General features: G+C 37.1%; 1 protein-coding gene across 2 annotated transcripts in view; it reads right to left on the reverse strand.

The window, feature by feature from the left end:
- Positions 1-4,430, reverse strand: part of LOC109837145 (E3 ubiquitin-protein ligase bre1-like) — a 14,343-nt gene extending 9,913 nt beyond the window's left edge. Inside the window, exons 1-4 of one of the 2 annotated variants that reach the window (XM_020405258.1) lie at positions 4,037-4,430; positions 2,550-2,636; positions 2,225-2,383; positions 1,265-1,353 (exon numbers count right to left, since the gene is read on the reverse strand). In XM_020405258.1, coding sequence (XP_020260847.1) covers positions 1,265-1,353; positions 2,225-2,383; positions 2,550-2,636; positions 4,037-4,271 — 570 coding nt within the window. In that variant the 5' untranslated portion in view covers positions 4,272-4,430. Of the gene's footprint in view, positions 1-1,264; positions 1,354-2,224; positions 2,384-2,549; positions 2,648-4,036 lie in introns of both variants that reach the window. The other variant, XM_020405259.1, reaches the window with a different exon arrangement.

Here is a 27,199-nt window from a genome sequence, read left to right on the forward strand (position 1 = left end):
GTGAATATGGCCGAATGATTGTATTGTTGGCCGAGTCACATTCCAAATTATTACGCTTTGAAACCTGGGCGTGACACTTAGCCTTTTCTATCTCTCTACAATATTAAAATACCTTCAAGATGATACATTTATTTAAGGGTTTATTGCACAGAGCCCTTGTAGTACACCTTTTTTTACTACCCATCTACTTTCGTTTTGGCAGATAGATCACATGGGTTAAATAACTTTTTTTTTTCTCTTTTATCGTAGGTGAAATTTTGGTAGATATTGCCCCTGGTTAAAAAAATTTTGGGAGCCTATTTGAGGGTAAAAGAGTCAAAAAAATCCCCAAAGGTCTATCTGCAAAAATAAAACTACATGTGATTCTACAGGAGCCTATCTATAGTTAACCCTTTATTTAAAACTAACCTCAAAGGAAGAAGATTTTATTTTGTCCACAATGGATTTCATAAACCATTAGTCTAATGTTTGTTTTAGTTGGTACCAGACATGCAGACACTTTATTGAACCCTTAACAATAAATCAACATGGTTAACAGTATGAACTGCATGGGTGCAACATTTTGATGCTTTGCTAGACCAGCATGAGAAGCAATTTCCAAACCCTTTTCAGAGTATTATATGATATGCAGACACATTATGGCACCCTCAACAATAAATCAAAATGGTTAACAGTATGAACTGCATTGGTTCAACCTTTTGATGTTTTGCTAGACCAGCGTGAGAAGCAATTTCTAAACCCTTTTCAAAGTATTATATGTCAGTGCCTTATTGCATAAATCAGTCACTAACATCTCCTACCATCAGCACAAACAAACAAAATACTTCATGAAATATTATGCATGCAATATGCCATTTATTTTTTCTAAGGCTTGCACTACAGCCCTCCCCAAAATTTCAAAGCTGTATATTATTTAATACAGCTTTAATTAAGACCAGATTGTCACTTGCGTTATAACTTATAAGGAATGAATCTCAATATCAATCGTATACTCATATGAAGGTGTTTCTTGCAGTTGTATATCCTAACCATTATTGACAGTGTTGCTACTCAAGTCCATGTTAGGGAGTCGGTAAATGGAATAAGTCCATAGTACTAGCATGAAGCAGGGATCATCTCTTACTATTCACAGAATACCATAACATAATATAACAAGCAACAGCATGCATAACGAAAAGACTACAGTAAAGAGGCAATGTATTTAAAAGAAAGAGCACTAGTAATTACAACAAGTATACCACTGCATCAGTATATATATTGGTACCTTCAGAACTTGTAAGGCTGTGAATGCCTGGCCCTGAACCTGGTCAACTACTGCAGGAACCAAAACTTTTCCAGGAGGCACCTGCAAAGCTGCAGAGACGAGTGATGGAGCAGGTATGCCAGCATAGGAGATGGATTTCTCAGGTAGTGTTGACTCAAATGTTGGGCTTCTACCAATTTGACTGCGACTGACTATATCTGGTTCACTACCGCTGGGATCACCAAGCACTTGCTCAGAATATGCTACAGACGGAGCATTATTTTTGGGTATATATTCTTGAGAAGACCTAACAGACTCCATCGAGGCCATCATTGCTTCATCTTGATCAAGAGTTGGTCCAGATAATGTGCCAGATGGAGCAGTCTTAAGAATATCAGGACTCATCCTCTATATCTTCTTTTTTTAGAACTACAGATGTAGTATCCACTCTCCCAGTTGTGATATCTGGTGAATCTACAATGTCACTTGACTCTAGAATCATAGGACTAGATGTTGAGGGTTCATTTTGAAGTTGGTCCTCAAATTCACTTGAGAAATCCAGAGGTACGTCAAGACCAGCTATATTTCCCTCCTGATGGAAATTATTATGATCTGTGGAGTAAGCACTTAATGACAATAGGTCAGAACCATTGCTAGTGTTTTGGTCTGGGTCATTTTCAATACCTGAGTCTACTAAACCAGATAAAGCATTATGTGAATCCTTAAGGCTAGAAGCATCCGGGGAAGACTCGACAGTGTCATGTGAAGAAAATTCAAGTGATGGGGAGCTAGAGGTAGAAGGCATCTGACTTCGATCAACATCTGGGCCAATTTGTAAATCATCGTGACTTGAAGTGAGATTATTGGGATCAATATCATTGCCATTTGATTTAGTGTTCTCTGAATTGAGAACAATATCAAGGTCGCGCCCCTTAGGATCTTCAGTAGTTTCTACATGAGAAAAAAGTTTCTTATTTATACCTTCCTGGAGTTCTGCATTACAGTTGTCTATCTTGGTCTGTTCGTCTGATAGCACCGTGCTAGCTTCATTCTTGGTCTGATCAGCTTTTGCAACCTGATTGTCAGAGGAAAATAGCATTTCTTGCTCTCTTGTTAGTGGCTCCATCTGCTGTTTAACTCCTACATGCACCAAATAAGCAAATTTAACATAGTACAGAAGTTAACTGTACAGGTATATAGTCAGCTCCACAGCCTCAAGAAGCAGAAAACTACATAAGTTGAGATTTTAAAATAACTAACAGATTCAAGAAACACTTGAAAGTGAAAAAGAGGTATCACTACATACCTGAAGTAGTTCTACCTTTCAGAGATAGTGATGCAAATGCAACCCCTGCAGTAAAAAGGACACCAGCAAGCCCAGCTCCCAACATTCCTGAAAGTGGACTACTAGAGAAGTGTCATTAGTACTCCAAAAACTTGAAATATGACACAGTTAAGCATGAATCTTTGAATATGTAAATAAACAGTTCAATGTAGAATACTATTTCTTCATTCACAGAAGAAAATTCTCTTTTTCTTTAAAAGCCCGACAAATGAAAAAGGAATTAGCTTTACATCTCCTGTGTCTGATTTTTTTTTCCTTTTTTTAAGAAAATGGCCTCAAAATAGCCACCATCTCTAAACAGAGACCATCAGATCAAAGACCAGCCATACATGCCTACTGAACATTTTTTATTCTAGGTTACAGAAATTTATCTGATCCTATATTTGTAAAAGGTAGGGTACAAGGACATAGCTATATACATATACTGAAATTACTAAATTACATAAGAAAAATATATGCTCATTCACATGTTATGAGAATTGAGATTCTCATGACATTTTTATGTTTCTTTTATTATGTACCTTATAAATTGGAAAATCACCTGTTTTGCACATAAGATTCCCAAATGTTAAAATCATAGTTCTGAACTGGGGTATGGAGTAAAATGAACCCGACCAACAAGTTACGGAAAGTGTAGAATAAATGTCCAAGAAGCGTATGATGAGTGTTTTAAATGAAAACATATATTATGTAACTGAGTATACATTCGAGTAAATGTACGCACGAAGACAAGGAGTGTCCAAGGAGTGCATCCGATATGGGTATGATAGAGGATAGAGGCGTCCTTTACTTGTCAGTCTATGATGCATGTCGGGTATGGGTACAACAACATGTTACAAGTACCCCGGTAACATAGATCTGATCCTTGGTCTTCCCAGGCAATGCAAGCATAAATTCATGGTATAACAGATATATTGCAAGAAGATACATCTAACACATGGAACTTTCTCACTAGAACCGGTTAACTGAGATAACTTACAAATTAAAGCATGCAAAAGAAAGAACTAGATGTCTGACTAAAAACCAAATAACTGAAGAGGAAAAGCATTGATCAGAGTCTAAATATGTCTAAACAGGTTATACAAAACTGACCTCATGACTTCAATATAAGGCTATGGTTCTGAAGCAAATTTTGGTCAACACACCATGATATTACTACTCCGGCATTAAATATTTACAATCAATAAGAGTCAATCCATCAACTCTCTTTATTATTATTATTTTGGGTAATTTAACCAACACCAAATGCTTTTATATACAATAGAGGTTCAGATAACTTCAGATGAAACTTCTACAACCCCTATTCTTTAGAAACACCCACTCCAAGATGCATCAGGATAATCATAGCATTATACCAATTTTCATATCAAACATCCAATTTGCCTAATTTAGAAGATAACAACAAGAACCCTAATCGCTGGAATGAAATGAGAAACAAAACCTCTTACCTCCAAATCGATCCTTATTCTTCTTCGAATCACCCCCGTCATCGCCCTCAGATCCAGACCAACCGGCGAAAGAATCATGAGGTTCTTTGCTTCCATTGACGGAGATTTGGAGCCGAATCCGACGAATCGAGGGCCGAAATCGAATGATGAAGAAGGACGAAGGGGGTCTGACGCTCCCGCGGCCGAATCGGAGCTGGAGAGAGTTGGGAGAAGACGGACTCGCTACCGTTGCCATGGATTTGGAGCTCAGTTAGGGTTTCTTGTGTCTCGTTGAAGAGGAGAAGACGGAGAAAGGAGACGGTGAGTGAAGAGAGAAGTGGAGATGAAAAGTGAAGATATGGTTGGTTTTCGGTCTCCTCCTGTACTTTATTCTTTCAGACATGTGATAAGAGCTAGGCAAGGTATCTAGTGGGATCACTTGCGAAAATTACTTTTATATATATATAGGTTCACATGAAAAAAACTTATAAGGGTACATGCAGTAATAAAATTGTCACTTATAATGTTTGGTTTACTGGGTGAACAGCATGTGTAATGCACGTGGCATAAATTTTTAGATTTAGCTAAAATTGATAATTATTAAGTTTAGCATTTCGCTCTAATTTATTCATTGAATCCTTTTAAGCTAATTTGGAGTTTATAGAGATGTTTAAACAAATATATGATAGTCTAGTGAAGACCTAAAAGGAGCACCGTTTTTTTGCAAATCTTATATCTCTATTAAAAGGATAATTATATAGTAAGACTTAATTATATTTTTGCATGTAAGATTGATTCATTAATTTGCATTTAACAATTTTTAGATTTTTATTTTTTAATGTACAAAAGAATATAAATCAAAACAATATATTACACTTATTTCTAAATGGATATTTTCTCATAAATGGGGTATCAAATTGTTAATGTTAGTATGTAGAAAGATCATTTAACTCGGTTCCAAACCTTTTTAGTGCTGGAAAAATAAGTAAAAGTGCAAATTTACATTCGACGGTTTTATTCCTCCTTATAATGACAAGAAAGGAATTGACGCACATATGATTTGCACAATTTTATACAATATGACTAAAAGCAGGAATAAGAATATTAGTCAGTTGTCATTTGTTTCTGATGAGTCGACTCATAACCATCATGAGTCGACCCAGACAGGTTGAGTCGACTCATGCCTGTCATAAGTCGAGTCACAAATTGTGCTGAAAAGTGTGTTTTGTTTCTGCTGAGTCGACCCATGACTTCATGAGTCGACCCATGCATGATGAGTCGACTCATGGATTTTATGAGTCGACCCATAATTTGTTTTTAGCTTATAACGGCTAGTTATGAGTCGACTCATGAACAGTAACGAGTTGACCCATAACACTGTAACGGCTATATTTGTACAGAATCAGATTTCTGATTCTTGGGCTTTTTGGTCTTTTCCTTTAGGGTTTTTGGCTGAGGTTTTGGGTGACTATATATACCCCCTTGCTCTTATTCTTCAACCTATCAAAATCAAAAGAAGTTTTTAAATAAGAGTTTAACAATGGTTTAAGTGTTGTTTAAGTTTATTTAAGAAGCTTTTAAGCATTTGAGAGTTTGAGTTTGTGAAATCAATTTCACAAGAGCTTGAGGAGATCATCTATTGGTGTTTGAGCATCCAACTATTCTCCCTCTACCTCTTGATCTATTGAGAAGTTTTTTAAACTCAATCTAGCTTTATATTTTATATTGTTTGATTATCATTTTATTAATCTAGTGTTCATATTGAGTTTAGTTGATTTTATTTTCTCTTTGTTTACACACACACAACCATTGAGCTTATTGTATTTACATTCATAGTATAATTGGGTTGTGGGATTGTGTAGCTTAGAGAGTGAGCTTATAATTCGTTCTCATCCATTGTAGAGAACAAACACTTTGTATTGTGCTTATTGTGAGGATCACTTTGTAATACACTTGTACACCGAGAGAAGTGTGTGGCGAGAGTCGGGGATCATCCCAAGAGGAGTGGCATCGGTTGACGAACCTAGGGAGAGGTTGTATCGGAGCACTTGTAGGAAACACATCTAGTTCAACACTTGAGAGGGTGTAGAGTGTGATTGCAAGAGTGTGTAAGTTGTAGAGTTTTCGGTAAACTAGAAAACCGTATTGTGTGGTGTAAACGTTATTCGGGTAAACGTAGAAAACCCGGTTGTGATAGTGGAGATCTCCTCAAGGTGAGGAGCGGAGACATAGGTCAAGTGGTTAGACCGAACTCCTTGATCATATCATTTTGTTTGTGATTGCATTGGCGTTCTTATTCTTGTATTCATATCTTATATCGTCTTTGTGTATTGCTCTTCATATTGCCCTATCACTTTTGTAGATTGTTTATTTCACCCTTGTGTTAGTTTATATATCCTTGCATATATTTTTATCATATAGGATATATTTTGTTGTTCATATTGCTTATCCTAGCTTACATATCTTGTTGTATTTCATACTTGCTAGGATAACTTGTTAATTAATTTTAATTGGTATTTAATCGGATTAGATTAGCATAAGACCTTAATCACCCCCCCCCCCTCTAGGGTCTAACAATTGATATCGGAGCTTGGTGCTCTTTGATTTAAGGTCTAACCACCTTGAGTTAAAGATCCAAGTTATCTTATTTGTGCTAATATAGTTATGATTACTTTTATCTTGCTTGCATATATTCACATATATATCATGAATATAGGTGCATTTCGTTTAGGCTATGATCCAAATATTGCTCCAAAATATAAAAATTTCCCTTATGCTCAATGATGCTCTAAATTTAAAATATTTGTTGAATCTAGAAATATTGACTTATGGGAACTTATTAATTGTGCTTATATTGTGCCCACATTGGAGAAATCCAAGTAGAGCAATCATGATCATAAAATGTTTACAATGAACAAGCTTTTGTTAGAATTTTTGCTTAATGCTTTTGACTCATCCTTTTCTAACAAATTTGTTCATTTTGATAGTGCTTACAAACTTTGAAAATTCATTAAAGCATATCAAGGGGACTTGGAGGCAATCCGACAAGCTTTGGAGGATTCTTCTTCAAGTTCATGTGGAGTATCATGCACAAGGCCACAAGAGGATAACTGTTGTATAGTAAGCGATTCCGATTCCGATAATGATTTATCTATTGATGAACTCACTTATGCATATGATAGATTATCTCATGCCTATACAAAATTGCAAAATAATTTTATTGAATAAAAAAGCAAGCATGTAGAATTGAAGTCCGATCATGAGTTGTTAGCCTCTAAACTTGATGTCATTACTAAGGAGAATGCTACACTTAAAGAAAACAATGACATGCTAAGTTTAGAAAATAAAAAATTAACTTCATCTATTGCTCGCTTAACTCATTCTAATAATAATGCCATGATAGAAGTAGAAATAATTAGAAATGAGTTTAATTCATTTAAATATGATCAAGTTTCATCTACTTCTTTTTCCAATGCTTGTATGCCTAACAATGAGTTGGATCATGTTAAAGAACGCATATCATTGTTAGATTCAACCCTTAAAATATGCATTGTAGATAATAAGAAACTTATGGACTTGGGTGCAAAGTATCGTACTATAACTTTTAAACCCGTACACTTTGTACACTTGTATAGTAAAACTTATAAGTGTTCTATTTGCGGTCATAAAGGCCATTTAGCTAAGTTTTGCTATGATGCACATAAATCCTCCAAGACTAATGTTTCTTGTGCATCTCATAAAGTTTCTTCATCACATGCACATGCACATGCTCATATAGATCATCATAAACATGCCCATGTGTATATATAAATATGATTTTTGTGGTTGATTTGGTCATTTGGCCAAATTTTGTTTTGATTTAAAGAGAGTTTCACATTTGCAAAATAATTTTAAAAGACCATCCATGTTTGCAAATGTTTCTAATGTTTCTCGTGCACAACCATTTGGTCAACGCAAATTATTTCAACCTTTTCATTGCACAAATTATAATCGTAAAGGTCATTTATGTAATTTTTGTTTTGACCACATCTGTGCACCACATGCGCCCAAGAGGGTTCATAACCCTAGGGCTTTGAGCTTTATTGATAGAGGTCATGTCTCTAAACAATCTGACACCAAGAACGCTTGGGTGCCAAAACGATTTTTTGTAAATCAATAATTTTAATGTTTTTATTTTCCTTTTCTTGGTTTTGAAAATTATGCTTTAAAATCTTTTTGGATATGAAAACAATTTTTAAATTGATCTAATTCTTTTGTTTTCATGAGTATTAATTTTGATTTTGATGAGAGGTTTATATTTATGTAACCCTCCGAGTTTATTGGGTGTTTATTCCCAAATCTTATTTACCGGGTACTAAAAGTCATTATATGGGTTGGAACAAGCTTAAGAGCTTGATATATCAAAACAAAATTTTTGACAAAACTTAATGGTTGTCTCTCTCATTTTTGAAAATCGATGATGGTTTAGTTTTATACTCTTAAAGATGATTTTTAGTTTCTCAAATCCATAGTTCATGATGCTTGTATGACTTGCAATCTTATTTGTGAACTATGAAAAATCTAATTTTAAATTGTTGCTTTGAATTCATTATATTTCACTTATATGATGATATTTATATGTTTGTGCTCATGAATCATCTATTCATACCTTATAATGTATTCTATGAGTGGTTTGATCAAGTTATACAAAAAAAAATTCTTTTTTGATCAAACATTGTTTTTGGACTCAAATCTTGATTTATGATTTCATTTGAGTGATTTGTTTTCATTTGAAAACTCTTTGCATGATTCTCATGTTCCTCTTCTTTTGATTTCATAAATCCACACATTGTTATGATTTATTTTGAAAATATCCCTTCTTAATTTTGTTTCCTTATCCCCTACATATAAGCAAATTATTTTCTTTCATGGAGCCTCCTTCATAAACAATTTTTTTCAAATGATGCCTTTTTGGATCCTCATTTCATCTCTTTGGGGGCAAGTATGATAAATGTTTGGTTTGTATATATACATCTTGAAATCTTTGTAACACCCTTCATGATGTTATATATACACATGTGTTCTTATTGTTCTTTTGCATGTGAGTTGTGTTTAGCATATTTTTTATTTATGTTTGCTCACATGATTTGCCATGATCTTTATTTCATATCTCTATAAGGCATTTTGATAGAGAGAGCAATCCCTATATATATTTTTTATACTCACCTATGCATATTGATAGGGGGAGCTTTCGCTCTCTTTATCCTTTTGTCCCCTTTTTGATGTTGTCAAAGGGGGAGAAATATTGTGAGTATATTCTTTCTTGTTTATATACATGATTATATTATTATTTGTATATTCATTTTTTTCATGCATATATATCCTTTGTAAATTATTTGTCATCATCAAAAAGAGGGAGACTATTGGCCTTCTTGTTTTGATAATGTTTAACAAACAATTTACGACTAATGTTGTTTGTCTAGTATTTGTGTTTTTCGTATTTATTCTAGGCAAACAACGAGTTGGAGGATGGATGGATTGCGCTATAACGATCATATCAAATGGAGGTTGGTGGAATAGTGGTTGAAGCCATGCAAATTCAAGTTGAAGATCCAAGTTCAAGCTTCATCCGCAAGTGTATCAAGTTGAGCTCATTGAAGACCTTCATCAAGCTTGGGTAATTTAGTTTAGGAGTTTATATTATGTGTGTTAGTACTTTAAGCTCAATCATATACACACATACACGTTTTGGTTTTATATATATATATATATATAGTTATATATATACCTATATGTTTTGGTTTGATAGTTTTTAAGTTTTAATATGAAACAATTTAATATAATTAGAAAACATATTTTTGTTTCATACTTATATGCATATATATGATTTCATCAATATCAATTTTATTTAGTTCAATGAAATCATGTTTTAGTGCATTATATGTGTATTTTGTTAAAATACTATATTCATTGTTTATAGACTTCATAACAATAGTTTACATCTTTCATTAAGTCTATAAAATCAGTTTACAAAGTTTTAAAACTTGGTTTATGTCAAAACATCAAAATTCAAGTATATCAAGTTTGCATGTTTTGGATATTTTTGTAAAATGACAAGTTTTCATAAACAAACAGTGCAATTCCAAAAATTCTTTTTTGTAACATGTTCATTAACATGTTTATAAACATTTCCCAAAGTTTCATAATTTTGGAATTTATTTGATATTTTTAAACCCTATTTATAGTTGGTTTTTACTGTGCAAAACAGACTGTGTGCATGTCATGAGTCGACTCATGAACAGTGACGAGTCGACTCATAAAGTCTTGCACAGTTGTCATTTGTTTCTGATGAGTCGACTCATAACCATCATGAGTCGACCCAGACAGGTTGAGTCGACTCATGACTGTCATAAGTCGAGTCACAAACTGTGCTGAAAAATGTGTTTTGTTTCTGCTGAGTTGACCCATGACTTCATGAGTCGACCCATGCATGATGAGTCGACTCATGGATTTTATGAGTCGACCCATAAGTTGTTTTTAGCCTGTAACGGCTAGTTATGAGTCGACTCATGAACAGTAACGAGTCGACCCATAACACTGTAACGACTATATTTGTACAGAATCAGATTTCTGATTCTTGGGCTTTTTGGTCTTCCTTTAGGGGTTTTGGCTGAGGTTTTGGGTGGCTATATATACCCCCTTGCTCTCATTCTTTAACCTATCAAAATTAAAAGAAGTTTTTAAACAAGAGTTTAACAAGGGTTTAAGCGTTGTTTAAGTTTGTTTAAGAATCTTTTAAGCATTTGAGAGTTTGAGTTTGTGAAATCAATTTCACAAGAGCTTGAGGAGATCATCTATTGGTGTTTGAGCATCCAACTATTCTCCCTCTACCTCTTGATCTATTGAGAAGTTTTCCAAACTCAATCTAGTTTTATATTTTATATTGTTTGATTATCATTTTATTAAGCTAGTGTTCATATTGAGTTTAGTTGATTTTATTTTCTCTTTGTTTACACACACACAACCATTGAGCTTATTGTATTTACATTCATAGTATAATTGGGTTGTGGGATTGTGTAGCTTAGAGAGTGAGCTTATAATTCGTTCTCATCCATTGTAGAGAACAAACACTTTGTATTGTGCTTATTGTGAGGATCACTTTGTAATACACTTGTACACCGAGAGAAGTGTGTGGCGAGAGTCGGGGATCATCCCAAGAGGAGTGGTGTCAGTTGACGAACCTAGGGAGAGATTGTATCCGAGCACTTAAGGGAGACACGTCTAGTTCAACACTTAAGAGGGTGTAGAGTGGGATTACAAGAGTGTGTAAGTTGTAGAGTTTTCGATAAACTAGAAAACCGTATTGTGTGGTGTAAACATTATTTGGGTAAACGTAGGAAACCCAGTTGTGATAGTGGAGATCTCCTTGAGGTGAGGAGTGATGACGTAGATCATGTGGTTAGACCGAACTCCGTAATCATATCATTTTGTTTGTGATTACATTGGCGTTCTTATTCTTGTATTCATATCTTATATCGCCTTTGTGTATTGCTCTTTATATTACCTTATCACTTTTGTAGATTGTTTATTTCACCCTTGTGTTAGTTTATATATCCTTGCATATATTTTTATCATATAGGATATATTTTGTTGTTCATATTGCTTATCCTAGCTTACATATCTTGTTGTATTTCATACTTGCTAGGATAACTTGTTAATTAATTTTAATTGGCATTTAATCGGATTAGATTAGCATAAGACCCTAATCACCCCTCCTCTAGGGTCTAACAGAGAGGAGGGACTCCCACCCTTTATATAGATATTTGTGATTAACCCTACCCATCATGGTTTAATCACAACCGTGGGACTACACTCCTATCGATCCTATCCTTTAGATATTCAAGATAACCACCCTACTTGATAAACATGAAATTGTCTAACCAGACCATGTTATTAGCATCCTGATCCTAACTTGAGATGAAAACTTTAAATCAAATCCAAAATTGAGTAGGTTGGGCCACATGGGTTCGTTGGATTAATCGAACCCAACAACTTGCGCATCCGCTATGTTCTCAATGGCGAAGAAGAAGAAATTTAAAGGGGAAAAAGTTCTCATAATAGGATTGGGAGTCTCTAATTCTAATTTGCTAGATCCTGAGGAGCATTTTGATACCAGGTCTGTTGATAGTGGTGATGGCGAAGATTCTCTCATGGGATCTACTGGTCCGAAGGGAGCATGAAAATCAAAATCAATGGCCGAGCTTCTGGATCCTTCTTTATCTTTGATTGATCAAAACCTTGACCATACATCAACTCCAATGGTAGGAATTCATGATCGTAAATTCTATAGATCTCCAATGGCAGGAATTCAAGATCGTCAACTCTGTAGATCTCCAATGGCGGGAATTCAAGATCGTCAACTCTGTAAATCTACGATGGTGGAAATTCAAGGTTGACAACTCTGTAAGTCTTCTTGATCTTGTAATGAAGGAGAAAACTATGCTAGGGTTTCTTGGGCTGAAGAGTCTGAATCGAGGATTATATCCTCTGGTTCTTCATTATTACAGCCGATTTCTAGTTCCATACATATTTCTAGATCTATCCCTTTGAATTCAAATTTAGCTGCCATTGAAGTTATAGTCACATTGAATTCGAATGTGGAAAATTAGGGATCAAAGGGCCATGAGGAGCCTATTGCTTTAGATTTTTCCAATTCTAAGAATTCAAAAAAATCCTGCTAAAGCCTGGATTAGTCTGTTTGCTGATAATAGGAAGCTGGGCAATGGTTTAGAGTTGGATTATGTTCACTCAGAGAATAAGGATTATGTGGTTTTCAGTGAAGATGAATGAAATGTGGGTGCTTCAATGTGGAAATTTTCTTTGATTGGACAAGTTTTAGGTATGAATGTTAGATTTAAGGCAATGGAGAGTTATGTTCATAAAGTTTGGAGTGATTCTCCTGAACTTTGTCTTCTAAAGGTTGGACTGTTCTTATTCAAATTCATGGGAAATGAGGAAATGAATGATATTTTAAGTAATGGTCCATGGTTTTTTGGATCTAGACCTTTTCTTTTAAAACCTTGGACTTTGGATGAAGAAATAAATAAATCTGATGATTGCATATATCCTTTGTGGATTCAATTACCTGCCATGCGACTAAATCTATGGAATTCCAAATGCATTAGTAAAATTGCAAATATCATTGGAAGCCCTATTGCTACTGATAAATTGACAGCAAACAAATAAAGGTTGACTTATGCAAGAGTTTTAGTGGAGATTAAAATGCCCTCTCCTCTCCCTGATCATATAATGGTTCAAGGACCAAATAGAAAAACTTATCATCAGAAGGTGCTTTATGAATTCAAGCCAAGATGGTGTGATTTGTGCAAATTTGTAGGACATGACACAAGTGTCTGTAAAAAGCAACCTAGAGTTCAAAAATGGATTCCTAAGCATAAGACAATCTAAGAGATTGTTGCTAATAGTAACAACCATGTTTCTTCATTTCCTGATGTGCATGAAGTGGAAATCCTGAATCAAGCTAAAAGGAGTAACTTTGGGGTATCAGTTAATCAAGTATAGAACAATGAGGGTTCTAGTCTATCTCCTGTGCAGGTTGTGCATGTTCTAGGGACTGATATGTCTAAAGGAAAGGGGGTCAGACATCAGGGGAAATTTTGTTAAGAGCAATCCAGAATTCAAGTCTGTGCATGTTGTGCATGTCCAACAAACTAAAAATGGAACTGGAGGGTGTCATACAAATTCCTGGATATCTGCCCAAGGTAAAAAGTCTAAATTTTCTGGTAATCATATTGGCTTCTCATCTCACATCATTGAAGGATGTTCTCATACAAATGATGCCAGAAACTCTGGTAAAGTGATATCTGAAAATTCTTTCCTATCTTTGGATAATCTAGAGTTTGATCCCTCTACAATTGATAGGGGGAGATTGATAAAATGAACCTATCATTCTGGAATGTGAGAGGGTTGAATAAACCCTCAAAACAATTGTTGGTAAAGTAACACTTGTTGAATTATCATCTCTCCTTTGTTGCTCTTCTTGAAACCAAAATTAAGGAGACTTTGTTACCAAAGGCTGCCAAGAGAATTGCTAAAAACCGGGATTGGTTATCTAATGTCAGATCACCTGGCAAAGCTAAAATCATTATTATGTGGGATTCTAATGTTCTGGATGTTCTGTTAAATATGTGGATGGTAAGCTGGACTGTGTCTTATCTTCAATCTATGGTCACAACCATTTGGAGGCTAGGAAAGAATTATGGTATGATGTTATTAATATTCACCAAAATGTTGGGAATTTACCTTTGTTACTCTTTAGAGATTTCAATGCTATGATTAGCAATGAAGAAAAGCTGGGAGGACCTGTTTTATCAGAAGCTAATATAAGAGACTTTAGAAATTTCATTGATGACTGTTGTTGTGACGCCCCAGGGTTCACACAAGGCTGCAGTCCAAGGTGAAACCCGGATTGTCAAACCTGCTAAGTACCAAACACCATGCTACGACATGTTTCACCATCACAGTCACTATCTCTCTAGTGGAAACAACAAATAGGTGAATGTACAAAACAAGCAAATAATAGAAGTAGTATAAAATCAGATATGCACAGAAAAAGTATATCAACAAATGAGCCCAACTGAAATAGAATAAAAATATCTCTGAGTCTGAAATACATCTCAACACAATGAGTCAAATAAAATCTCACTAAGGCACTCAGCCTCTACAAAATGAATACAACTCTAAAGTCTGAATAATGAACATAACTATACAGTGGAGCTTCAGCTACTAAGACTGTGCGGCGACGACTATGCTAGAACTCTGTCATACCGCGGCTCTCCGAAACTCTGATCAACCTTAAAGAGACAATTTAAATAAAAAGAACAACAATAAGAACGTCAGAGTGATATAGCAAAATCACCTCCATCCGCCCCCAGGGGAAGGGCTGCTAGATAAAGTGGAGGCTCTATCTATTAAGCATAGTCTACCTATATCATTTCTCCCGTATCTAATAGAGTTAATATTTAGACACCTACAAGACAAGACGTAGTACATCAAGCGAAATAATCCAAACAAGAAAACCCTCATATATATACCATATGTCTCAAATTGTAGATCCCTAAATACTAATTCCAACTTTATAAATAAAAACAACACTCAAAAGAAATACTCCAGGCCTCAACCATATAGAACCAATGTCAAAATCTCGAACTACTTCTCAAATAGTTGGCGCAATAATAAGAGAATATCATCCAACTCAAAAATCACCATAGGCCATATCCTGTATGCCACAAATCAAAGAATGTACCCTACTCATGGGTAATCTAACATGAGAATAACTATAACTGATAATACATATATGTGTACATCTCCTTGTGCAATAGCGACACTCTTGTAATATTCTTACTCAATCGCTCTGCGGCAATAGGTTTTGTCTCCCTATCCTGGATACATGAAATGACGATACTTTTGTAATACTCTTACTCAATCGTCCTACATAAATAGGTTTTATCTTCCTATTCCGGATACATGAATAACGATACTATTGTAATACTATTACTCAATCGTCCTGCGGAAATAGGTTTTTATCTCCCTATTCTGGATACATGAATAACGATACTATTGTAACACTATTACTCAATCGTCCTACGGAAATAGGTTTTTATCTCCCTATTTCGGATACATTAAATAACGATACTTTTATAATACTCTTACTCAATCGTCCTGCGGAAATAGGTTTTATCTTCCTATTTCCGGATATATGAAAAATGACTATACTCTCCCATATGTATTCATCAGCTCAACATGAGACAAAAATATATTAACAAAAAGTGCACGTGCACATATCTCGGTGTATGTGTCCATAACTAGTGTTCACCTTCATCTCAGGTGTTAAACAACTCTTAAGTGTCATAATATATCAGTACAAGATCGAGAAACTCTCTCGAAAACCAAACAAACATGCACATGCCATAAAAGAAGTTGGCGGTTGACTGCAATTATGCGACGGTCAATTGTGATAGGTTTTCAGGGTTGCCCAGGCTTCTTCTAGGCACACGGTCGACCGCCGCTATAGCGCTGTCGACAGAACACAGAAATTCTAGAAACATACAGGTTTCTGCACAGTGTTGTGTTCATGTTGACTTTGTGATTCAAACATGTTTAAAATATACTGAAACATATATAAAACATACAACAACACTTAAACTTTAATAATCACTTGCTGAAATTATCTCGAACATAAATCAAACTATTGTGTTAATCTAATTAGGGTTTTTCAACCTAATTAACCAAATTCTTCAATTTAAAGCATGAACTTTTAATTGTGTTAATCTAATTAGGGTTTTTCAACCTAATTAACCAAATTCTTCAATTTAAAGCATGAACTTTTAACATATTAAACATAAGCATGATCAATTTAAAGCATGAACTTTTAACATATTAAACATAAGCATGATTGCCAAACATCTCAGAAAGATATATATTCATTAAATCATTTTTTAACACTTAGGTATCACAAACCTAGGGTTTTCTCATCTTTAATCCACATGTAAACTTAATTAAATGACAAATTAGGGTTTAAACATGATTAGAACATGATTAACAAGTTAAAAACGGAATTTAAAGAACCTTAATGATCATGATCATGTTTCTATTATAAACAGCAAGAAAAACATGTAGATTTAACATTTATTTCAGATCTAACAATAAAAATCTAATCTTTTTCACATTAGATTAAGATCTAAGTGTTTGGGTCAAAAATCGCTGTTTTCATTGTGATTGAATCTATTACAACTTTAATCATTTACAATAAACTCAAATAAAAAAGTTGATCTTTTTATAAGATCTTCTTATACAATGAAAATACAAAAGATACGACTCTTGTCAAACAGCGCAACGGACGTTTATCACCCACTGCTTGCGTGGGAACTTTGCCTGTGCAGGGGACGTTAATATCCGTGGACTACTACGGATCAGATCCGGTTGACAGATTGGTGATCAAAGCTCTTACTTCACGAAGGAAGTAATCGCTGCAGCGGTGATCTCGACTAAGCGAGATCACGGCTCTTCTCGAGATTTAAGACGAAGCTTAAATCCGAAGGAATGGGAGACAGGTCTCAGATCTCTCGAACTCCACTATTCATGCACAGGAGATCGCCGAGATCTAGCTAACCCTCTCTGAAATTCATGGCTATGCACTCGAAAAACCGACAGCACCTCGCCCTCTTGATCTTCTCGCCCTCAAAAATGAACACTTGAACTCTTATTTATAGGCTTGGTTGATGGTTTTTCAGATCAAAATGAGGGATTCCCTCTATCTTCAGTTAACAACAGCATAACCACTGTATCAGATCAGTTGGAACGCCCAAATCCCGAAAGATTCCATAAAAAACAGAAAAAAACCGATTCTGGCCAATTCACCAAAGTGGCTCGGCCTTGGCCAAACCACCAAATGGTGGCTCGGCCTTGGCAAACCACCAAATGGTGGCTCGGCCTTGGCCAAACCACCAAATGGTGGCTCGGCCTTGGCAAACCACCAAATGGTGGCTCGGCCTTGGCCAAACCACCAAATGGTGGCTCGGCCTTGGCAAACCACCAAATGGTGGCTCGGCCTTGGCCAAACCACCAAATGGTGGCTCGGCCTTGGCAAACCACCAAATGGTGGCTCGGCCTTGGCCAAACCACCAAATGGTGGCTCGGCCTTGGCAAACCACCAAATGGTGGCCGGTGAGTGCATAGGCCATTCGGTTCGCCGTTTCTCTTCATGTGTTCACCGACATCAGATAATCCTCTTAGACTTAGATAATGGCGTTCATCACCTTCTCTCTGTCTCGAACTGTGTGTGGATACCTATAGGTATTTTTAGACGCCTACAGATACCTCCTCCAAAGTATTTCAGACTCATTCTTTCATAGGAGAGTCTAGAATGCTTTGGATGTGATAGGCCCAACCTTCTGTTGGTGTGAAAGGACCTGTGAACTGCTTTAATTCTTGACTTCTTCAGCCTTCAATCTATCTAGTGTTTTGTCGAATAGATAAAGTACTCCCGGCGTTACGTTTATCGTCTGACCGTTGTCGAAATCTTGAATCGAAATTGGTGAGTTAGTTTTTAAATTTAGCTCATGTCATTGAGTTGACTTTGAACTGATCATCTTCGTCAAAAATTCATATTTGAATCCGATTGAATTCTTTGAAATCATCGCTTGCGTTATTTTGGCGAGATTGCTGATACGCTGACCGGCATCGATCTTTACTGTAACGCGTTGACCGACGTTAACATAGTTTATACTCATACGTTTGCTGGAGTCTACACAGTTTAAGCTCTTAAGGCGTTGGAGCATGGCAGTCCCAAATATTAGGCTGCAGGACCAACTATTAAAGCTGATTCATCTGCACGTGTGGATCTTATTCCGAATTTGTTGGATGCTCAAGTCACGAGACCAACTAATGAAGCTGATACGTCAATGACTCACATTTATAGAATTTTTGGTAAATTCTCAGCCATCAACGGGTTTGATAAGCCTTTACCGACTACCGTTTGAGTCGGGCTAGCATGCGGATTGTTTAAGTCCGTTCTGCATGTAACGTTATGCTAAAAGAGTTAACTCTTTTAGTGTTATGATATTGAATACGTAGACTTCATCTTTCTCCTGTGAAAAGACTAAACAGCAATGTGTATCAGACGTAGACTTAGGGTTTTTGGCAAATCCTCAGCCTTCAACGGATTTGACGTGCCTTTACCGATTACCGTTTGAATCGGGCTTGCATGCGGATTGTTTAAGTCCGTTTTGCATGTGACGTTGTGCTAAGAGAGTTAACTCTCTTAGTGCTACGATATTAAATACGTAGACTTCATTTTTCTTACGGAAATAGACTACCCGGCAACGTGGGTTAGGCGTTGACTTATCCCTACTTAGGCTTCGGGATAAAATACCCCAGACTGGATTCTGGTGTCTTTTTCAATCGGTAAAAGACTAAACCGGCAACGCGTGTTAGGCGTTGACTTATCCCTACTCAGGATTCGGGATAAAATTCCCCATGCATAAAAGGCATGAATTTTTGTTACTACGATGCTGAATACGTAGACTTGGTCGTTTTTATGGGAACGAACCACCCAGCAACGCGGGTTAGGCGTTAACTTATCCCTACTTAGGTTTCGGGATAAAATGTCCCAGACTAGATTCTGGTATCTTTTTCAATCGGTGAAAGACTAAACCGACAACGCGTGTTAGGCGTTGACTTATCCCTACTCAGGATTCAGGATAAAATTCCCCAGATTGGTATTCTGGTGTCTTTTTTCAATCGGTGAAAGACTAAACAAGCAACGCGTGTTAGACGTTGACTTATCCCTACTCAGGATTCGGGATAAAATTCCCCGTACGTGTGAAGCACGGATTTTAGGAGTTTGGAAATGTGGTGTCTTCTCCTGGGGCAAAGACGAACCCGATACGGGCGAGGAAGAATTTTATATTCTATCTCCCAAAGCTGAAGAGAAAGAATTTTATATTCTATCTCCAGTTGGAAAGGAGACTCGAGGTGGGATCTCCACCCCCAGAATCCGGAAAGGTGAAACTAGGAGTGGGATCTCCACTCCGAGAATCGAAAAATTCGGATAATCCTAACTGTCAGAATGTTTGATTACCGAACTAAAGGTGAATTTCTCGTTTATCGAGAGTGAATTATGGTTTTGGTCCTTATTGTAGGAAGGTTTGACCAAGTGGGAGTTTAAGGTGATCCTAACTGTAGGAAGATTTGATCACTCGATTTGTGGACCTCTCGTTCATTGAAGGAATCGGGAGGGGATTTTGACTGTGGTCCTAACTGTAGAAAGGTTTGACCAAGTGGGAGGTTTGAGACCATCCTAACTGTAGGAAGGTTTGATCGTTCAATTTGTGGACCTCTCGTTCATTAGAGGAATCGAGAGAGGGGTTTTGGTTGTGGTCCTAACTGTAAGAAGGTTTGACCAGGTAAACAGTGGGAGTGGGAGTACAAATCATAGTGGAAGTGTTGACTTGTACCGATTACTCAATGGGGATTCTTGGTGTTGAGTGATAAGAACTTAACACGAAGGGGTTTGACAATTTATCAAGGATTAGAACATTAAAATCCCGAGTATCATGTCCGGACTCTAACGATTAGGACGTTGAGTGCACAGATACATCGAAAGTTTGAGTGGATTTAACCAAAAAGAATTTCGATGATCCCATCGTCAATTAGTCTGATCGGTGGGGGATTTTATGGTGGAAGACTGTGAGTCGTCAAACACCAATGGAAGTTTTGTGAGGGAAGATTGATCCAACGAAATGATCGAATCTCAGTGTTCGGAAATCACAGTGGGGGTTTAGTGTTTATCACTTTATTCGTAATGATTGGGTTATCCCTAAGAAAATTACATGTAACATTCTTCCGGGAACTTCCCGTTATATGAATCATCCACCCCCAGCTTCCTTCGCGAAACTGGGTCTAACATTATACTGAGTTACATGACTAGGTTATCCTTAAGAGTATTACATGTAAAAAATTCTCCAGGAACTTTCCGTGAAAGAAAGGAAACAGTTTAGACTCATATATTGGTTGGAGTTTTGAGAAGCAGTTTATACTCTTATACTTGTCAGAGTGTTCATTCGACTTAATTGAGCGATATAACATCGGCTTCAACCAAGGTTTGGATGCTATTCTTGAGAGCAAAGCAATCATTGGTGGGATGAAAGACCCTACTGTGGTATGCACAGTACTTTGGATCCGAAATGTTATTAGCTTCCTCCTGATTTGCGATAGGTGGCAGCTTGATCTTGTTGTTTTCAAGGAGAGATTCGAAAATGACTGGAACATCTTCGTCCTTAAAGGAGTACTCTTTTTAGAGTCTCGGATCCGAAGTCTTTTGCTGCCTTCGGGGTTGTTGTTGCGATGTCTGATTAACGTCTGCAACCGCTACAGGTGCCTTTCCTTTACCACGGGAGGCGAAGTTTGAGTTCGGAAGATTCGTCGTCGGTTGGCTCCTCTCGGCTTTCTTCCTTCGGAGGAAGCGTTCGGCCTGCTCTCCGTGCGTCTTCAACTCTTTTCAAGTGTTGGACGGTGCGACTCCCATAACTTCCAATATCTTAATAGATAGGTTGTTATGATATGTCTAGAGGATGAAGTCCTCTGTGATCGGATCTCGACAGTTCATTGCTTTATTCCGAAAGTGCTTGACGAAGTCGTCGACCGTCTCGTCATCTTCTTGCTTCTCATCGAAGAGTGTCTTGATTAACATCTCAGCGTCATCATCAAAGAAATGAGCGAGAAATAGGCTCTCCATATCGTCCCAGTTGTTAATACTTTCGGGCTTGAGACGGCGGTACCAATCGAAGGCCGGCCCGCGAATGGTACCAACGAATGATCGAACCATCAAAACTTCATTGTCGGAGATCATGCCCAAGTGGGACTTAAAGTAGATCAAATGCTGAGTAGGCGAACCCTTCCCATCGAACGGTGTGAAGTTGATCAGGTTGAACTTCGCCGGATACGGGATCGAATCCCACTCTCTTGGGTAAGGACACGGAATCCCGGTCTTCTTTACCTCTCGATCAAACATCAGAGCATTGATTTTTCTCTCGAGGTCCTTCATCTTTTCATCCTCGTCCGTATCTTTTCTTTGTTGATTCTGAGAAGGAGCAACGGGGCCACCCCCAGTGTGTTATTATTAGTAGGACCACCCCCAGCATCGTTGTTTTTAGTAGGGCCACCCCCAGTATTCTGGTCAACAGGAAGGTTCTCAGAATTGAGACGTTCATCGATATCTGAATCGCTACCTACTTTATCAGCACAGTTGCGACGGCTGGATTCACCGCACTGATTGGACAAAGCCCGAATTTGTCGGTCATGCTCTTCCCTCATCCGCAACATGGTCATTTCTATTTCGAACTTGAATGTTTGCTTCTGCTTGGTTAGAGCATCCTCAATCATTTTGTCTACTTGCTCGGTATCGATCATAAATACCTCACGGGATTGTCCTGGGCTAGATACCGTATTGTCAGAAGCGACTGCGGAGTTAGCATCTGATACTTCATCATCTGAGGATAATCCTCTATTCATCCTCTGATAGTCCCTACGTCTAGTGGTCCCTGCGCGTAGCCAAGTCAGACGATGCGATACGAGGGGGTCAGAGCTAGAAGGTCGAGTTGACTTTCCCTTATCAGCCATATTTATTGTGACTTCCGGAAGTTCGTCACCTCGAATGGCCGATTGTTTCTTGTGGAAACGTCTTGGCTTGGACTTAGTCGCTTCGTTAGAGATCCTCTCATGTACCGAGACCCTCTGCGGAGCGGTCTTGTGGCAGCTACACGCTGATAATACTGTCCTGATAATTTTAGCACACGGACAGTGAGAATCCGTGTCTCAGGCACTTCTTTTCCTGGATTTGTTCGCACCCCCAGCTTGATAGTACAACTCGTCAGTCTGATGACTGGAGCAACCTATCATGTGTTGGCACGATTTCCCAGGTATAACGTCTTCATCCGACGAGTACGTTTTCTTCTGGGAATACAACGCTTTGTTAACGTCTTCAGGAGTCGCATGTCTGAGGCTACGTTTTTGTGAACGTTGGCCCTCAACAGGCTCCTGGATTTCAACACGTAATCCAATGCAGTCATTTGCGTGACTTTTCCCATCATACGTTCTCCTCCACTACTTAGGAGGACGATCACGACCTCCAGCCTGAAAAACTGCTCGAGATCCGTTCAACGGGCTTGAGCGCTTTCTAACTGGAGCTTTGCTCTATCACCGTGTGACAGGCCAAGACGATCTTTAATGGTCATCTTAAAATGGGGCAAATCCACACTGTCGCGGATCTCCACTGGAGGTGCGGAACTTGTCGGGACAGTTGTTGGACCCTAGAGGGGGGGTGATTAGGGTCAAGAGGCTCTAATATGCAATAAAAATAAAAACACAAGCAAACCACAAAACAGAAATGCAATCAAAGTAAGAGAGATAGGGTTAGGAATCGTTATCCTTGACGCGCGATGTGTTAACGAGGTTCGGCCCGCTGACCTACGTCCCCGCTCCCCACTCTCGAGGAGAAATCCACTACACACCCAGTTTGGAAGCCGGAACTTCGTCTACACAGCGATTGCCTCTCAATCTCTCACTACACAGTTGATCTCAACAGATCCCACAACCTCACAGTTGATCTACACAAGATCACACTCACACAGCAGTAGAAATGATGCAAGACTCTCTCTTTACAAGACCCTATAGCAAAAAGAAAGAGTACTGAAGCTGGGAAGTGAATCACACACAAAAACAGAGAGAAAACACAGAAACCAGACTTTGAAAAATTTTCTCAGGAAAACAACGTCTCTCAGGTTTTTGCAAACGTTAGGGCAAACTGAAGAAGAAGAAGTCTAGGGTTTAAATAGAAGAAATTAATTAATTTAAAAACAAAAACCAATCTTCTCAAATAGGAAAATAATCTCCTTTTCAGACCCTTAGCTCAGACTGTGCCAAACACCATTAAGTGAAAGCACAGTGTTCCAGGCAAATGACCGTTTGAAAAAAGTCGCGGCTGACCGAAGAGAATTTCGGTCGTCCGAAATGCAAAATATTCGTTTGACCTCTGAAAATTCTGAAACTTTGTAAAATGTTTTTAATACTAAAAACAAACTGTTTGGAAAAAGAATTTTGCAGATAGGTACTCATACTTGTGAAAAATAGTATTTTGTGAAGAAACGCTTAAAAGCACAAGTTTAAAAACGTGTGTGTGATTCCCAATAGCTTCAAGTAAACTCAGTAACTCTTTGCCTACATTCTAGCACTAGAGAGAAAAACAAAAGAAAGCTAATATCCTCATATAGAGAGCAATATACTTGAGCTTTGATATAGCTTGAATCGGATGAATCTTTTATTCGAATTTGTCGTTCTTGAAATAACGTTGCTTCATCTCTTGGCCTCCTCCTCCTTTGGATATCTTCGTTGTAGCATATATTCCATCCATCCTCCATTAATGGCACTAACGAGCTTGACAAATGAATTTACTACATTTATACTCAATAAGCCATTAGTACCGATAATGGTGGTTGTAAGAACATCATCAAAACATAAGGGCTAACAATCTCCCCCTTTTTTGATGACAACCAACCATTATATAAGAGCAAAAATAAAATAGCTTATAGATAGGTGCTCCCCCTATCTATGAGCTCCCCCTAAATATATGCAACAAATGAGGAGATTTCTCTCCCCCTTTGTCACCATCAAAAATGGGGAAAGAAATGCAAAATGCAACGAAACAATCAAGCAATGTAGAACTTTCACATAGTGCATAAGCCCAAACCATTTCTTATGCGACAAAAATCATCCTCTCCAAGAGGCTTAGTAAATATATCCGCTAGTTGAGATTTTGTGTCAACAAATACTAGGGATACATCTTGTCTCTCTACATGATCGCGTAAGAAATGATGGCGCACATCAATATGCTTGGTTCTAGAATGCAAAACCGAATTTTTTGAAATGTTTATAGCACTTGTGTTATCACAAAAAATTTTAATATTTTGAAAACTTAAGTCATAGTCAACTCAGCTTTGTTTCATCCATAAGACTTGAGCGCAACATAAGCCGGCGGCAATGTATTCCACTTCCGTAGTGGATAATGCAACACAATTTTGTTTCTTGGAAGCCCAAGAAACAAGTGAATTTCCTAAGAATTGGCATGTTCCACTAGTACTCTTGCGATCTACCTTACATCCGGCAAAGTCGGCATCACAAAAACCATATAAATCAAAAGAAGTGCTTCTGGGATAAAACAAGCCAAGATTAAAAGTACCATTAACATATTTAATGATCCTTTTAACCGCAATTAAATGAGATGCTTTTGGAGATGCTTGAAAACGTGCACATGCACACACACTAAACATAATATCGGGTCTACTAGCGGTGAGATAAAGAAGACTACCTATCATACCTCGGTATAGTCTTTAGTCCACATCTTCACCACTCTCATCCGCATCAAGCTTAACACTAGTACTCATGGGAGTAGGCGCATGCTTAGAATTCTCCAAATTGAATTTCGTCACCAATTCCTTCGCATATTTGCTTTGTGAAATGAAGATCTCATCCTTAGCTTGCTTGACTTGGAGCCCGACAAAGAATGTAAGCTCTCCCATCATACTCATCTCAAAGTGATCCTGCATAACTTTAGAAAATTCCTTGCACAAGGATTCATTAGTAGCACCAAAAATAATGTCATCCACATATATTTGAACTAAAATGAAATCATTTTTTTCTTTTCTCACAAAAAGTGTGTTATCAATTGTTCCTTTTGAAAAACCATTTTCAATAAGAAAACTAGAGAGGCGAGCATACCAAGCTCTAGGAGCTTGTTTCAACCCATATAAAGCTTTTTGTACCTGGTAAACATGATTAGGAAAAGCATGATCTATAAAACCGGGGGGTTGCTCAACATACACTTCCTCTTCTATAAAACCATTTAAGAAGGAACTTTTAACATCCATTTGAAATAGTTTGAAGTTTTTAAAGCTAGCAAATGCCAAAAATATCCTAATAGATTTCAACCTTGCAACCGGTGCAAAGGTTTCATCATAGTCTATGCCCTCCTCTTGATTGTATCCTTGGGCAACCAAACGAGCTTTATTTCTAGTAACAATGCCATGTTCATCAAGTTTGTTTCTAAAAACCCATTTAGTACCAATAACACTAGCATTGTTAGGTCTAGGAACTAACTTCCAAACTTCATTTCTTTGAAAATTGTTTAATTCTTCATGCATAGCCAAAACCTAAAATTCATCATTTAAAGCATTATTAATCTTTTTAGGTTCTAGTTGAGATAGGAAGGCAATATTACCACACTCACTCAAGGCTTTTGAGCGAGTAATGACTCCTTTTGAAGGGCTTCCAATAATTTGTTCCTTTGGATGATTTGATGTGAATTTCCAAGCTTTAAGAGGTTCAATTTGTTCATTATCATTTGAGATATCCAAATCCTTTTGAGCTTCTATAGAGGGGTATCATTGATTTTCAATAAGTCCAATCCTCCCTCAACATCATCATCATCATCTTTCCTAGGCAAAACAACTTGAGAGCCAATATTAGTCTCATCAAAAGTAACGTTAACTTGAGAGCCAATATTAGTCTCATCAAAAGTAACGTTTATAGATTCTTCAACAACGAGGCTTCGTTTATTGAAGACCCTATAAGCCTTACTTCGAGGTGCATAACCCAAGAAAATACGAATATCAATTTTGGAATCAAACTTATCATGGTGATCTTTTGTATTTAAAATGAAACATTTACAACCAAAGATACGAAAATAACCAATAAAAGGAGTTTTTCCATAAAAAAGTTCATATGGAGTTTTCTTAAGCTTTGGTCTAATCAAAACACGATTTAAAACATGGCAAGCTGTATTGACGGCTTCCGCCCAAAAATATTTTGGCAAATCGAAAGGAATTTAGCATAGTGCGTGTCATCTCTTGTATGGTGTGATTTTTACAAAAATCATAGAAAAATTCATTTTGAAATTCACCACCATGATCACTTCTTATCTTAACAACTTTCAAATCTTTTTCATTTTCAATTCTTTTAACATGATTTGCAAATTCTTCAAAACAATCATTTTTCTTTGCAAGAAATATTGTCCATGTAAAACGAGAAAAATCATCAATAATCACAAAAACATAGTGTTTGCCTCCAAGAGAGGTAACACGCATAGGACCAAATAAATCAAGATGAAGTAATTGCAAGGGTTTAGAAGTCGATACCTCATGGATGGATTTGAAAGAAGACTTTGTTTGTTTACCTTTGGCACAATCCTCACAAATTGTATCTTTTATGAAGTGCAAGCTAGGTAGCCCTTTCACAAGATTCTTCTTAGACAATTTTGATATTAACTCCATATTTGCATGTCCAAGTCTCTTGTGCCAAATCCAAGGGTTTTCATCAATAGCCGCAAGACACTTCACATCTTGATTAACTAACTCATTCATCTCAAAAATGTAAACATTAGACTTGCGATTTGCAATAAAAACAATTTTTTCATCCATACTAATGATGCATTTATCCGGTTTAAAAGAAATATCAAAACCTTTATCACTTAATTGGCTAATGCTAAGAAGATTATGATTCAAACCACTTACTAAATAAACATCTTCTATTATGGGTGAGGGTTTCTTACCAATAGAACCGATACCAATGATT

Source organism: Asparagus officinalis, chromosome 4, assembly GCF_001876935.1.
Source record: "Asparagus officinalis chromosome 4, Aspof.V1, whole genome shotgun sequence".
Lineage (NCBI taxonomy): Eukaryota > Viridiplantae > Streptophyta > Magnoliopsida > Asparagales > Asparagaceae > Asparagus > Asparagus officinalis.